This window comes from Hypanus sabinus, chromosome 21 (assembly GCF_030144855.1).
Source record: "Hypanus sabinus isolate sHypSab1 chromosome 21, sHypSab1.hap1, whole genome shotgun sequence".
Taxonomy (NCBI): domain Eukaryota; kingdom Metazoa; phylum Chordata; class Chondrichthyes; order Myliobatiformes; family Dasyatidae; genus Hypanus; species Hypanus sabinus.
This window is the reverse complement of record NC_082726.1, coordinates 35024215-35038741: the sequence shown is the minus strand read 5'-3', so window position 1 is coordinate 35038741 and position 14527 is coordinate 35024215. Positions and strand designations below refer to the sequence as shown.

The 14527-nt window shown below is 44.3% G+C and overlaps 1 protein-coding gene across 1 annotated transcript in view; it reads right to left on the bottom strand.

Moving 5' to 3' along the window:
• opn4a (opsin 4a (melanopsin)) overlaps positions 1-14527 on the bottom strand; it is a 63298-nt gene that overhangs the window by 40995 nt on the left and 7776 nt on the right. Inside the window, exon 3 of the mRNA XM_059946095.1 lies at positions 5392-5540. Within this exon, the coding sequence (XP_059802078.1) occupies positions 5392-5540 (149 nt within the window). The remainder of the gene's footprint in view (positions 1-5391; positions 5541-14527) is intronic.

Below are 14527 nucleotides of genomic sequence, written 5' to 3'. Positions count from 1 at the left end.
TTTTCACTGTTTCTCTGAGGCTTATGGGAAGCGGTGGGAACCGGACCCGCTCATAGTCATCCTTGGAGCAACAAGCTCCCTATCTTCAGCCAATAAGTATGAAAATATGGCTGTATTGTTTGGAATGGTGATTGCTAAGTTAATTCTGCAAATGTGGAAAATGGACCATGTGCCTACATACGATCTGTGGCTGAGAGAACTGGCAAATACTTTACATTTGGAGAGATTGAGACTATGTAATGAGGACAGAGGGGACATCTTTGAAAGGAAGTGGGGCCCTGTATTGGACTTCCTTACGGGGTGAGGACTGAGGTTTTTTGGTGCAGTGCTCCTCTGCTGTGTACGTTCACTTTTGCCTTTATATTATTCTCCCTTTTGCTGCTGAATTTTTAATTTGATTTTGTTATGGTGGTGGTTTTTGTGGACATGCTGTATTTTTGTTGTTTGTTTGCAGAAAAAAAAGAATAAAAAATATATTAAGAAAAAAGGCCAGTTCCTGTGCCGCAGTCTTCTATGTTTTAAGCACAAACTGGACTCGTACTTTTGGAGCTTTTTGGTGCTCCATAAAGATAAAGGTGAGCCAAAACATGACAATAAAAGGTGGGAGTTCTTGTATTTCCACAGGACACTGTGTAAGTGTCCTGAGGCATACCATTGCCTGTCACGTCCTTGCAAAGGGTAGTTTGAATGCTGGAGTCATTGGAACAGCCTGTCCTTATTAACTTTAGAGCAGAAGGTGTTGAGCCTCCTTCTTAAACTGCTTTAGCCTTTAAACTGAAAATATTTTCACAGTGTTGTTAGGTTGGAATTCCTAAGTTTGGCTGAGCAACAATGAAAAAGTAGTGATCGGAGTTTAGGAGGTCAAGCTGAAAACTTAAATAACCATACAGAATTCAGCAGTTCAGGCATCACTGGTGAAGAAAGAAATTGTTAATGTTCCAGGTCAGTGTACTTTTAGAATAGTGTGCAAGACTTGTCCCTCTCAGTAGCATGGTCTCTGTTTTGTTGTTGAAGCTTTGGCAAGGTGTTGTAGGTGGGAAATGAAGAGTTAGTGGGGTAGCAGTTTAGGACCAGTGACCATAATTCAATTAGTTTTAAAATGCTTATGGAGAAAGAACAGGTCCACAAATTCAAGTCCCAACATGAAGCAAGCCTAATTCTGAAGGTGATAGCTGGGAATTTGCGAAGGTTGATTGGGAAAGGCTGTTTGCAGGGAAATTGATATCTGGCAATTGTGAGACTTTCAAAAGTAGGATGGGGAGTGTTCAGGGCCAGTGTGTTCCTGATAAAGTGAAAAACAAGGATGGAAGGATATAGAAACCCTGGCTGATGATGAATGGTAAAGCTGGAAGGGAAAAGGCAGCATATATCAGGTGTAGGATCCTGGGATCAAGCAAATCCCTTGAGGAATATCAGGAATGTTGGAGGGAAGTAAAGAGGGCAAAAAGTGGACATGAGACAGCTTTGGCAAATAAGTTAAAGAAGAATCCTAAGAGATTATACAGGGATATGAAGAACAAAACGCACTTAAACTTCCCTGTTTGAAATTTTGATGTTTCATTGTTCTCCTCTCTTTCATTGTTCCTTAACTTCCATAACCTTCTCAATGGTAATACAGGAAACCTCACATAGAGGACCACATTGACTCTTTAGAGGACCTGTTCTTTCCATACTTAAGGTAGATAAATTTCTGGAGTCTAACCAAGGGTATCCAAGGATGTTGTGTGGAGAAGAAAAGAAATTGTGGGAAACTTGTTTTATCTGCCCATCACCTCACTCTGGTTCTACACCCGCTTCCCTTTCTTCCATTGTCTTCTACCTTCTCCTATCAGATTCCCCCTTCTCCAGCCCTCTATCTCTTTCACAAATCAACTTCCCAGCTCTTTATTTCACCTCTCCCCCCTCAGTTTCACCTATCACCTACCACCTGTTCTTCTTCCTCCCCTCCCCCACCTTCTTACTCTGACTTCTCATCTTTATCTCCAGTCCTGGTCCGAATATTGACTGTTTGCTCTTTTCCATAGATGCTGTCTGGCCTGTTGAGTTCCTCCAGCATTTTGGTTTTGGATTTCCAGCATCTGCATATTTTCTTGTGTTTGCAATAAATATTTGCATCTTTGTTGTCCATGGGGGCTGGAGTGTGGCTAATATTGTGCCTTCGTTTAAGGGGTGCTGCAAGGACAATCTGAGGAACTACAGGTCACTGAGCCTAGCATCAGTGGTCGGAATGTTACTGTAGGGCACTCTGAGAAATACGATCCACTATATTTGGAAAGGCAAGGATACAGTTCAGATAGATTTTATGCCTGGGAAATTGTGTCTCACAAATTTGAGCTTTTGAAGAGGTGACAAAGAGGACTAATAATGGCATGATAGTAGGCATTGTCTACATGGACTTTGACAAGGTCTCACATGGTAGAGGTCAGAGGGTGATAGTGAAGGGTTGCTTTTGAGATTGGAGGCCTGTGCCCAGAGGTGTGCCTCAGGGATCAGACTGGATTCCCTCATGATTGTTATCTATATTAACAATTTGAATGAGAATGTACAGTAGTTGGGAGGGTCACTATGTTTGTCAGTGACACCAAAATTGGTTGTATAGTTGTTAGTGAAGGAAATTGTCTTAGAGTACAACAGGATCTAAATTAAATTGGAAAGTTTGCCAATGAATGGCAGATTCCTCACTATAGGAAGGATGTTATTAAGCTGAAAAAGGTGCAGAGATCATTCACGAGGATGTTAGCAGGATTAATTTGTAAGGACAGACTGAATAGGCTTGGGTTTATTTCCCTGGAACGTAGGAGGCTGAGGGTAATCTTATAGAGGTATTTACAACCATGGAGGGCAGAGTAAAATGAATGGTCACAGTCTTTTGCCCAGGCTAGAAACTAGAAGGCATACTGTAGATTAGAGAGAGTGTAAAGATTTAAAGGGGACCTGAGGGACACCTGAGTGGATAGGTATGTGGATCTTGCTGCCAAAGGAAGTGGCAGAGGTGAGTACAAGAACAGGTTTTAAAAGACATTTGGACAGGTTTAGAGCAAGGGTTACCAACCTATTTTATGCCACAGACCTATACCATTAAGCAAAGTTGGGAACCTCTGGTTTGAAGGGATACTGGGCAAATGCAAGCACCTTCTGCTCTTTGCAAACAGGTGGAAAGGTGAATGGCTGGATGGAATGTCTCATCTGTAATGCCTGCTACTATCACTATTTGGCTCATCAAACCCTTGGTTCTCCACACTGCAGTTGGCCCTTTGCCACTCATGAAGTGCATCCTAATCAATCCTCCTTCATAAATTTATCTTCTTGCCAGCTTGTTGGGTCTTGTGGATATTCTGCATTGGGGATCTCCATTCCTTACTTGGACTTTTAAACATAAGAGCTATTCTTCACAGCTGATCACAGGAGGTGTGAGCATGTGGTTGATTCTATAACGAGAAATGGTCTTTGTCCAATTCACATAGGTGCCAGCTGCTCTCCAATATTGTAATCAGGAACAGAGAGCCATCTTCCACATCACAATAATTGATTTCTGAAATAATTTTTCCCACCTCATTTCTGGACCACATCATTGTCTCCTTTGGTTACTAGGCCTCCTGCCATAACTTTGGCCTGATTACACCCTCAGCTCTGAGAAAAATTCTCTCCACATAAATAAAGTTCTTCATTCGTCTCCCTGCATTAAAAATTTTTTTCCATAATCCTTCCTAAACTGGTGTACTCAAAATTGCACCATAGTTTTGCAGTTCCTAGCGACTAATTCATTAACTGGTGCTCAGAGGTAACCTATCACACGCCTCCTTATGGTTGACCTGGAGATAGAGTGGTCTGTAAGCTGTGACCACTAGGCAAATTGATGCACACTGGTTATGTGATTGGAAGCAAGAAGATGGAAGATGACATTTCATGTCGGCAAGTTTGAAATTATTCATTGATAGGAAGAACAAGGGGTAAGAAAGCTCTGAATATTGATATTCAGAGATCAATATGATAGAAAATTAACATGAGATGCTGCATAAAATGAGCTTGGTAAGTAGTATTGCTAGGGGTGTAGAATACTTGTAATTCCTTAGAACATTGGGGTGACCATAATGTGCACTTTTGCTTCACAACACAGAGGAAGGGTATATTTGCCTTAGGCTAGATTGAGAGTGTTCACAAAATTGATTCATGAGGTGGAAGGTTATCTTGACTGATGAGAGAAGGATTGCAGGTGCAGCAGGAACAAAGCTAAGGTTACAATCAGACCTTGTTTAATAGTGGACATGCTTGCGGGGATAAGTGGCCCATTCTTGCCCCTGATTTATGTGCGTGCTTATATGTAGATGCATGTACTCTGGAGTTTGATAGACTGAGAAATTGGACGTGTAGGATTCTCAGATTTGAGAGAATCGATGGTGCAAGGATGCTCTGCTTGGTTGGACCAGATGTGTTGTTGACCATCTGAGTTATGGAGATATGTCTTTGTTTATCTTTAAAATTATCTGCAAGCAAGGTCAGAGGATGCTCGCCTGATCCTGATGGATTCTTGGACAATAAGGAAAACAGGGATATGAGGCTGGTGGGATTGGATACAGAAATTAATTAACTTAGAAGTTCAGCTGCCTTCTTATTGAAAAGCATGACAGGTTTAAGGGATGGTATGACCTGTTCTAGCCCCTCATGTTCTCCCGTGCTTGTTGCTTACATGGTTTAAACAGCACAGACTGTGCAATGAACTTGTCCATTCCAGGTTTGTACAGATCACCAACATATAAGAGGAGCTGTAACTAGCTGTAACCCGTAACTAGCTGCATCATCAACTGGAGCGGAGGCTTCAATGCACAGGATTGAAAGAGGTTGCAGGCTCAACCAGCTCCATCACGGACACAAGCCTCCCCACCATCGAGGATATCTTCAAAAAGTGGTGCCTCACAAAGGTGGCATCTACCATTGAAGATCTAGGATCTTCAACATCTAGGACACGTCCCCTTCTCATTATTACCATCAGGGAGGATCCTGAAGACCCACACTCAATATTTTAAGAACAGCTTCTTGCCTCTCCCATCAGATTTCTGAATGATCCAAGAACCCACTATTCCTCTTCTGAACTGCTTACCTACCTAGTTATTTATTGTAGCTTACAGTAATGTGTTAGGTCTTTCACTGTAGTTTTGCCACAGAACAGCATCTTTCATGACATATACCAGTGACAAAACACCTGATTCTGATTCACTATACTACTGAGGAATAAATTTCAGGTAAAATAGCACAGATCTTTGCCTCCCTTTATCCCAAACTGCATTAAGGGCAACTCTGCAAGTATGTCCAAACAATAGAGAATTTCATACACTGCCAGATCATGTCTGGGGCACCTGAAGGAACTGGGTCCCAAGGAGGTCACACACATACCTGCAGAAGGCATAGATGACCAGGAAGTTGCCCACTACGCCAGTGATACCTACTGCTAGAATGACAGCCCCTATGGTGTAGTGGGCATGATCCGGGACATTCACAGTAGGAAAAACACGCCGATTATAAGCATCGGTCACCGACACCTCCTGTAATGGAGAGAAAGAGAAGACAACATGTACAACTCACAGATATACAGACAGCTCATAACTTCAGTAAGAGAAGGTCCTTGATGAACACTGACCCCTAATGGACGGCACCTAAAAGTACAGAGACTTGCATTTACAATTTATGTTTGTTGGGTCAGAAACACTAACTTTCTCTGAATTTCTCACTGCTCCTGATCCTCCAAACTGCAGCTGAGTTTATGGTGTCCAAGTCAAGCATGGATAGCACCCAGGCTGCTGACTGGGATTTGATCCACGTTCTTCAGCAGTGCCTCTCAGAGCTAGGCGGCTTGTTATCTTCCAGGTAGACTCCATTCCACAATTGATAGCTGATCGCAGCTGCCCCATTCCTTGAAGCACATCATGTCTTCTTCACCGCCACTGCCTTACTCCAGGTTTTTTTAAACTTCCAAAATTTTCTACTGCAAGAAGTGCTATCAAAGACAGGGTTTAAACATTTAGGAAATCCAACAGATTGGTTCTATATATTTTAATCTTAGTTCTATTTCTGACTATTTAAACTTTATTTTGGTGCTATTTTGCAATGCGAACAACATAGTATTTTGCATGACATCTCAGCTCCTGCCTCTTCCACAATGTCACCTCGTGGGATATTGCTACTCCCATTACCTCACTCGCCAGGGTCAGTGTATCCTTCCTAATATGTGATGCTCAGGACTGTTCACTGCAGTGCAGCAGTACTTTCCCCAGTCCCTTATATAGTTGTAACATAACTTTAGTGATTTAGTTCTGAAGGCATAGAGCCCACATTTCCATTAAATTTTGGGATATTTTCCTGTATCTGTTCAAGACATTTTACTAACTTACAGATGTAGACACAGGATACTCTTTAGACCTGCATTGGATACAAAATATACAAAAATGTTCATGGATACAGAATAAGTGACTTTGCACTTACATTGAAATCTATTTGTTAAGATTTTACACAGTCACTTAAACTACGAACTGTTGAAGGCATTACTGATAATGCAACAAAATCGGTGTCATCAGGGAAATTAGTTCCTCTCCCACCAGCTATCAATAACTACAACGAATGACGGAGGCTCCACTACAGATCCTGTGGAATACTGCCTGTCATATCCTCCCAAGTTAATTCGTACAGACGGTGTCCTGCCACGCAGACAATTGCCTAATCACAGCTATCTTGACTATACCTCTTCCCACCCTGTCTCCAGTAAAAATGCTATTCCCTTTCCTCAGTTCCTTCGTCTCCATCGCATCTGTTCCCAGGATGAGGCTTTCCTTTATAGAACATCGGAAGTGTTGTCCTTCTTCAAAGAATGGGGTTTCCCTTCCTCCACCATTAATGCTACCCTCACCTACATTTTCTTCATTGCCTGGACATCCATGCTCTCCCCATCTTCCTGCCATCTTAAGAGGGACAGAGTCTCTCTTGTCCTTACTTACTACCCCATGAGCCTCCACATCCAACATGTCATTCTCCACAACTTCCATCATCTTTAATGGAGTCCTGTCACCAAACACGTCTTTACCTCCCCCCCTCCCCCCACTCTCCACTTTCTACAGGATCAAGCCCTCGGTGATTGCCTTGACCATTAGTCCTCACCCACTAATCTCTCTCCTGCCACATACTCCTCCAGCCAAAATAAGTACTACATCTGCCCATTCACTTCCTCCTCCATTCAGGGCCCTAAACAGTCCTTCCAGGTGAAGCAACATCTCATCTGAGAACCTCTTGGGCTCGTCTATCATATCCAGCGCTCCTAGCATGGCCTCCTCAACATTGGCTGCTTTGTTGAGCACCTCTGTTCCATCCACCAAACACAGCATTTCTCAGTGGCCAACCATTTTAAATCCTATCCCTGTTCCTGTACCAATACGTCAGTCCTTGGCCTCCTCTTTAATCAAAATGAGGTATTTCTCAGGGTGGAGGAGCAACACCTTATGTTTGGTCTATACAGCTTCCAACCTGATGGCATGAGCATTGATTCTTCCTTCCAGTAATTTTTTCCCTCCCGCTTCCGCCGCCTTCCATTCCCCACTCTGGCCTTTTCTCCTCACTTGCCTACTACCGCTCCCAGTGCACCCTCCTTCCGTTTCCCCTGTGGTCCGTTCTCCTCTCCTATCAGATACCTTCTTTTCCAGCCCTTTATCTTCCCACCCAACTGGCTTCACCTATCACCTTCTAGCTAGTCCTCCTTCCCTCCCACCACCACCTTTTTATTCTGGCATCTTCACTTTCTTTTCCAGTCCTGAAGAAGGGTCTCAGCCCGAAACGTTGACTATTTATTCATTTCCATAGACGCTGCCTGGCCTGCTGAGTTCTTCCAGCATTTTGTGTGTGTTGTAAATGAATGTATTAGTGTTTGGGTTGTAGAGTTCTCAGGGAAATCCACCTAGTCACATGCAAAACTTGGAAACTCTACATAGAGAGAACACAAGATTAGCCTAAGTGGACATAGACTTGGTGCGTCAAAGGACCTATTTCCATGTTGTATCTCTCTATGGCCTCTGATTGTTAATTCAATTTACTCAGCTACAGGATTCCCACAGGCACCACCACACCTGGCTGGCAGGCCACTAGTGTTAATCATGGTATTCTTCAATATGGTAGACTATTTGACTCATTGGGACCAAACTGCCAGTCGGCCTGGTCCCATATGCTCCCTGATCATCGCTCACCTTCAAAAATATGAACTCTGGTGACCTTGGGTACTGTCTGTGTGGAGTTTGAATGTCCTCCTGTGATGACATGTTTTTCTTTCCCCCGATGATCTGGTTTCCAGCCACACCCCAAAGATGTCCTGGCAGGCTAGCTGGCAATTGTAAATTCTCTTCCAGTGTAGGTGGGTGACAGGAAGCTTGGGAACATTGATGTGAACGTTAGGAGCATGGGAGACCGATGGGTACTTTGTGAGGGCTGGCACAGACTCAATGGACCAAATGCCCTCCTCATGTTGTTGAAAAGTATAAAACTATCTAGTTTGCTAGCATCCTGCTCATTGTTTACTAACTGTCAACATCAGCAACTCTTGAAGATGTGTAATCTGTTCCCAAATCCAGGTGATTAAAAATCATAAACAGGCTCCTTGACATAAATTTCCTCAGTCAGTAAATCAGCTGATAGCATCACTCTGTTCTGTCCTTTACTCCCAACCTTTTGCATCATGAGGCTGCGTTTTCAGATAAGAGCATCTTTTACTTTTGATGAGAGGGCTTCCTTCAGCCACGGCCAAATCCATGCTCTCCTGCTCAGTCTTCCATCTTCCACGCTCTTTAAACATTGCCGCCTCCCAGACGTCTGCTCCCTATCCTGTGCGGCGCTGTTTGCTAGCCGGCCCCCCTTCACCCCACGATGAGCACTAGATTTTAGCTCCCCACCATGGCAATCTTCTAAAAGCAGTTCTTCAAGAAGGTGGCATGCATTGTTAAGTACCCTCATCATCCAGAACATGCCCTCTTCTTGTTATGACCATCAGGGATGAGGTGCAAGAGCCTGAGGACCCACATCAACATTTTAGGAACAGCTTCTTCCTGTCTGCCATCAGATTTATAAACGGTCCGTGAACCCATGAACACTACATTGCACTATTGTTCTTTTGCATGATAGGCTGTATTCATTTTATTGCCATAGTGATTTGTTTTGAATGCACTGTAGTGCTGCCACAAAATAATAAATTTCTCGACTGATGTCAGTAACAATAACCCTGTTTCAAATTCTGATTCTAATTCTGACTCCAGCAAAGCTCGGAGTTTAACATTCTCATCCATGGCCTCTCCCCTCTGTGTGCATGGCACTCACCCTGCCCTGTAACCCTGCCTGCGCTTACGTACAACACTCCCTCAGTCGACAACTTCTAGATAGACCACAAAACTGCTAATTTCACTTCTTTTATTTCTGTTATTCATCTTAAACATGTTTCTGGAACTGCTAGAGCCTGCGATTTACAGCTTGGCGATCGATGGAGTGTTTGGTGCTCTGCTGCTTCTGGGAAGATTCGGGGAAACATGCTCAAGCCTCAATGCGAAGGAACTATGAGATGGGGTGCGAGCCAACATTCGACTCCATTTCGCCGATTAAAGCTTCCATTATTCTCTGACTAAAGCAATGAGGAAGATTGGAATATCAAGGCGAAAGGCAAGCGTGGGCTCTGTGCAGACTGCCTGCCTTTTGATCACTGATGGGATCGTTCTGCTGCTGGAGAAGGGAGTCTGTTTGCAGCCTATTGCTGGGTGGCAGCTTTCTGTGCCCTGGGGGGGGGGGGGGTAGACCTCTACATTCCAGTGGTGTCTCTCTCTTCTCATGATGTCAGAGGATGTTACCAAGGTTCTGCGTTTATAGATTTGGACTAAGGATTTTTTAAGTCTTATGGTCTTTATATTCTGTGATTTCACCTGTGTTTTCTTGTTTTTTTTGGGGGGGCCAATGTTCTTGTTGTGTTTTGTGTGTGGGGAGAGGGGTTTGGGGGCCAATGTTCTTGTTGCGTTTTGTGTGTGGGGAGAGGGGTTTGGGGGCCAATGTTCTTGTTGCGTTTTGTGTGCGGGGAGAGGGGTTAGAGGGCCAATGTTCTTGTTGTGTTTTGTATGCGGGGAGAGGGGTTTGGGGGCCAATGTTCTTGTTGAGTTTTGTGTGCGGGGAGAGGGGTTTGGGGGCCAATGTTCTTGTTGTGTTTTGTGTGTGGAGATAGGGGTTTGGGGGCCAATGTTCTTGTTATGTTTTGTGTGTGGGGAGAGGGGTTTGGGGGCCAATGTTCTTGTTGTGTTTTGTGTGTGGAGATAGGGGTTTGGGGGCCAATGTTCTTGTTATGTTTTGTATGCGGGGAGAGGGGTTTGGGGGCCAATGTTCTTGTTGTGTTTTGTGTGCGGGGAGAGGGGTTTGGGGGCCAATGTTCTTGTTGTGTTTTGTGTGCGGGGAGAGGGGTTTGGGGGCCAATGTTCTTGTTGTGTTTTGTGTGCGGGGAGAGGGGTTTGGGGGCCAATGTTCTTGTTGTGTTTTGTGTGCGGGGAGAGGGGTTTGGGGGCCAATGTTCTTGTTGTGTTTTGTGTGCGGGGAGAGGGGTTTGGGGGCCAATGTTCTTATTGTGTTTTGTTTGCGGGGAGAGGGGTTTGGGGGCCAATGTTCTTGATGTGTTTTGTGTGCGGGGAGAGGGGTTTGGGGGCCAATGTTCTTGTTGTGTTTTGTGTGTGGGGAGAGGGGTTTGGGGGCCAATGTTCTTGTTGTGTTTTGTCTGTGGGGAGAGGGGTTTGGGGGCCAATGTTCTTGTTGTGTTTTGTGTGCGGGGAGAGGGGTTTGGGGGCCAATGTTCTTGTTGAGTTTTGTGTGTGGGGAGAGGGGTTTGGGGGCCAATGTTCTTGTTGTGTTTTGTGTGTGGGGAGAGGGGTTTGGGGGCCAATGTTCTTGTTGTGTTTTGTGTGTGGGGAGAGGGGTTTGGGGGCCAATGTTCTTGTTGTGTTTTGTCTGTGGGGAGAGGGGTTTGGGGGCCAATGTTTTTGTTGTGTTTTGTGTGCGGGGAGAGGGGTTTGGGGGCCAATGTTCTTGTTGTGTTTTGTGTGCGGGGAGAGGGGTTTGGGGGCCAATGTTCTTGTTGTGTTTTGTGTGCGGGGAGAGGGGTTTGGGGGCCAATGTTCTTATTGTGTTTTGTGTGCGGGGAGAGGGGTTTGGGGGCCAATGTTCTTGTTGTGTTTTGTGTGCGGGGAGAGGGGTTTGGGGGCCAATGTTCTTGTTGTGTTTTGTGTGTGGGGAGAGGGGTTTGGGGGCCAATGTTCTTGTTGAGTTTTGTGTGTGGGGAGAGGAGTTTGGGGGCCAATGTTCTTGTTGAGTTTTGTGTGTGTGGGGAGAGGGGTTTGGGGGCCAATGTTCTTGTTGTGTTTTGTGTGTGGGGAGAGGGGTTTGGGGGCCAATGTTCTTGTTGAGTTTTGTGTGCGGGGAGAGGGGTTTGGGGGCCAATGTTCTTGTTGTGTTTTGTGTGTGGGTAGAGGGGTTTGGGGGCCAATGTTCTTGTTGAGTTTTGTGTGCGGGGAGAGGGGTTTGGGGGCCAATGTTCTTGTTGAGTTTTGTGTGTGGGGAGTGGGGTTTGGGGGCCAATGTTCTTGTTGAGTTTTGTGTGCGGGGAGAGGGGTTTGGGGGCCAATGTTCTTGTTGAGTTTTGTGTGTGGGGAGTGGGGTTTGGGGGCCAATGTTCTTGTTATGTTTTGTATGCGGGGAGAGGGGTTTGGGGGTTTTCTGTACAAGACTTAACACAATCTCTTTTTATTCACAGAAAGTCATAGTTTGCTGACGACACAACTAGTTTTGGCGGAATTTCAGATGGTGGCGAGGAGGCATACAGGAGGCCATAAGATCATTAGACATAAGAGCTGAATTAGGCCATTTGGCCCATCAAGTCTTCTCTGCCATTTCATCATGGCTGATCACTACCCTCTTAACGCCAGTCTCCTGCCTTCTCCCCACAACCTTTCATGCCCTGACTAATTAAGAATCTATTAACCTCCTCCTTCAATTCACCCAATGATCTGCCCTCCAAAGCCACCTGTGGCAACCAATTCCAAGATTTACCACTCTTTGGCTAAAGAACTTCCTTCTCATCTCTTTTCTAAATGGACATCCCTCTATTCTGAGGCTATTCCCTCTGGCCCCAGGACCCCCCCCCCCCCCCCAACCCAAGGAAACATCCTTTTCACATCCACTGTATCTGGGCCTTTCAACATTTGATAGGTTTCAATTCTCATTCTTCTAAATTCCAGAAAGTACAAGCCCAGCGCCTTTAATTGGTGCTCATGTGATAACCCTTTCATTCCTGGCATCATTCTCATGAACCTCCTCTGAACCTTCTCCAATGTCAGCACATCATTTCTTAAATAAGGGGCCCAAAACTTCTCACAATTCTCCAAGTGAGGTCTCACCAGTGCCTTATAAACCCTTGGCATTATATTCTTGCTTTTACATTCTAGTCCTCTTGAAATGAATACTTACATTCCCTTCGCCTTCCTCATTACCGATTCCACCTGCAAATTTACCTTTAGGGAATCCTGATCAAAAACTCCCAAATTTTTTTGCACCTCAGATTTTAGAATTTTCTCCCCACTTTGAAAATAGTCTATGTTTTTATTTCTTCTACCGAAGTGCATGGACCATACACTTCCCATACACTATATTCCATCTGCCAACTTTCTCCATTCTGCACATCTGTCTAAGCCCTTTGTAGCCTCTCTGCTTCATCAACACTATTTCCCCCTCCATCTGCCTTTGTATCGTCTGCAAATTTGGCCACAAAGCCATCAATTTCATCATTCAAATTATTGACATACATTGTAAAAAGATGTGGTCTCAACACCTGCCCCTGTGGAACACCAGTAGTCATTGGCAGCCAATCTGAAAAGAACCTTTTATTCCCACTCTTTGCCTTCTGCCAATCAGCCAATGCTCTATCCATGCTAGTATCTTTCCTGTAATACTCTGGGTTATTAACTTGTTTAGCAGTGTCTTGTGTGACATCTTGTCAAAAGCCTTCTGAAAATCCAAGTAAGTAACATCTTGTCTGTTATTTCCTCAAAGAATTTTAACAGTTTTATTAGGCAAGATTTTCCCTTAAGAAAACCATATTGACTTTGGCCTATTTTGTCACGTGCCTCCAAGTATCCTGAAGCTACACCCTTAACAATTGTCTCCAACCTCTTCCCAACCACTGAGGTCAGGCTAACTGGCCTATGATTTTCTTTCTTCTGCCTTCCTTCCTTCTTGAAGGGTGGAGTAACATTTGCAATTTTCCAGTCCTCCAAAACTGTGCCAGACTCTATTAATTCTTGATAGATCAATAAATCTGCTGCCTCCACAATCCCTTCATCTACCTCTTTTGGACCCCTAGGGTGTAGTTCATCAGGTCCAGATGACTTATCTACTTTCAGGCCTTTCAGTTTCCCAAGCACCATCTCCTTGGCAATAGCAAATGCAGTCACTTCTGCCCCTTGACACTCTCAAAATTCCAGCCTACTACTAGTGCCTTCCACAGTGAAGACTGATTCAAAATAGTTCTGCAGTTCACCCACCATTTCCTTGTCCCCCATTACCATCTCTCCAGCATCATCTTCCAATGGTCCAATTTCTACTCTTGCCTCTCTTTTATTTCATATATCTGAAGGAAAACTTCTGGTACCATTTTTGATATTAAATGCTAGCTTACCTTCATATTTCATCTTTTCCCTATTTAAGATTATTTTTAGTTGTGTTCTGTTGGTTTCTTTAAATTTCCCAATCCTCTAATTTCCCACTAACTTTGCTCAATTATATGCCCTCTCTTTGGCTTTTATGTTGGCTTTGACTTCCCTATTCAGTCATGATGGCGTCATTCTATCTTCAGAATGCTTCCTCTTCTTTGCTATGTATCGATCCTGCACCATCCAAATTGCTCCCAGAACCTCCAGCCATTGCTGCTCTGCCGTCATCCCTGCGAGTGTCCCGTTCCAATCAACTTTGCCCAGCTCCTTTCTCATGCCTCTGTAATTTCATTTAATCCACTGTAATACTCATTCATCTGATTTTAGCTTTGCCCCCTCAAATTTCAGGGTGAATTCTGTTATATTATGATCTCTGTTACCTCAGGGTTCCATTACCTTACGCTCTCTAACCATATACAGTCATTACACAACACCCTATCCAGAATTGCTGATCCCAGTGTGGGCTCAACCTCAGGCTGCTCCAAAGAGCTATCTCAGAGGCTTTCCACAAATTCTCTCTCTCTTGGGATCCAGCAGCAGCTTGATTTTCCCAATCTGTCTGCATTTTTGAAATCTCCCAAAACTAATATAACATTGCCTTTATGACATGCTTTTTCTTTCTCCCGCTGTAATTTGTAAACCACATCCTGGCTACTTCTCAGAGTCCAATCATGGTCTTCTTAGCCTTGCAGTTTCTTAACTCTACCCATAAGGATTTTACATCTTCCGATCCTATGTCATCTCTTTTCAAAGATCTGATTTCACTTTTTACC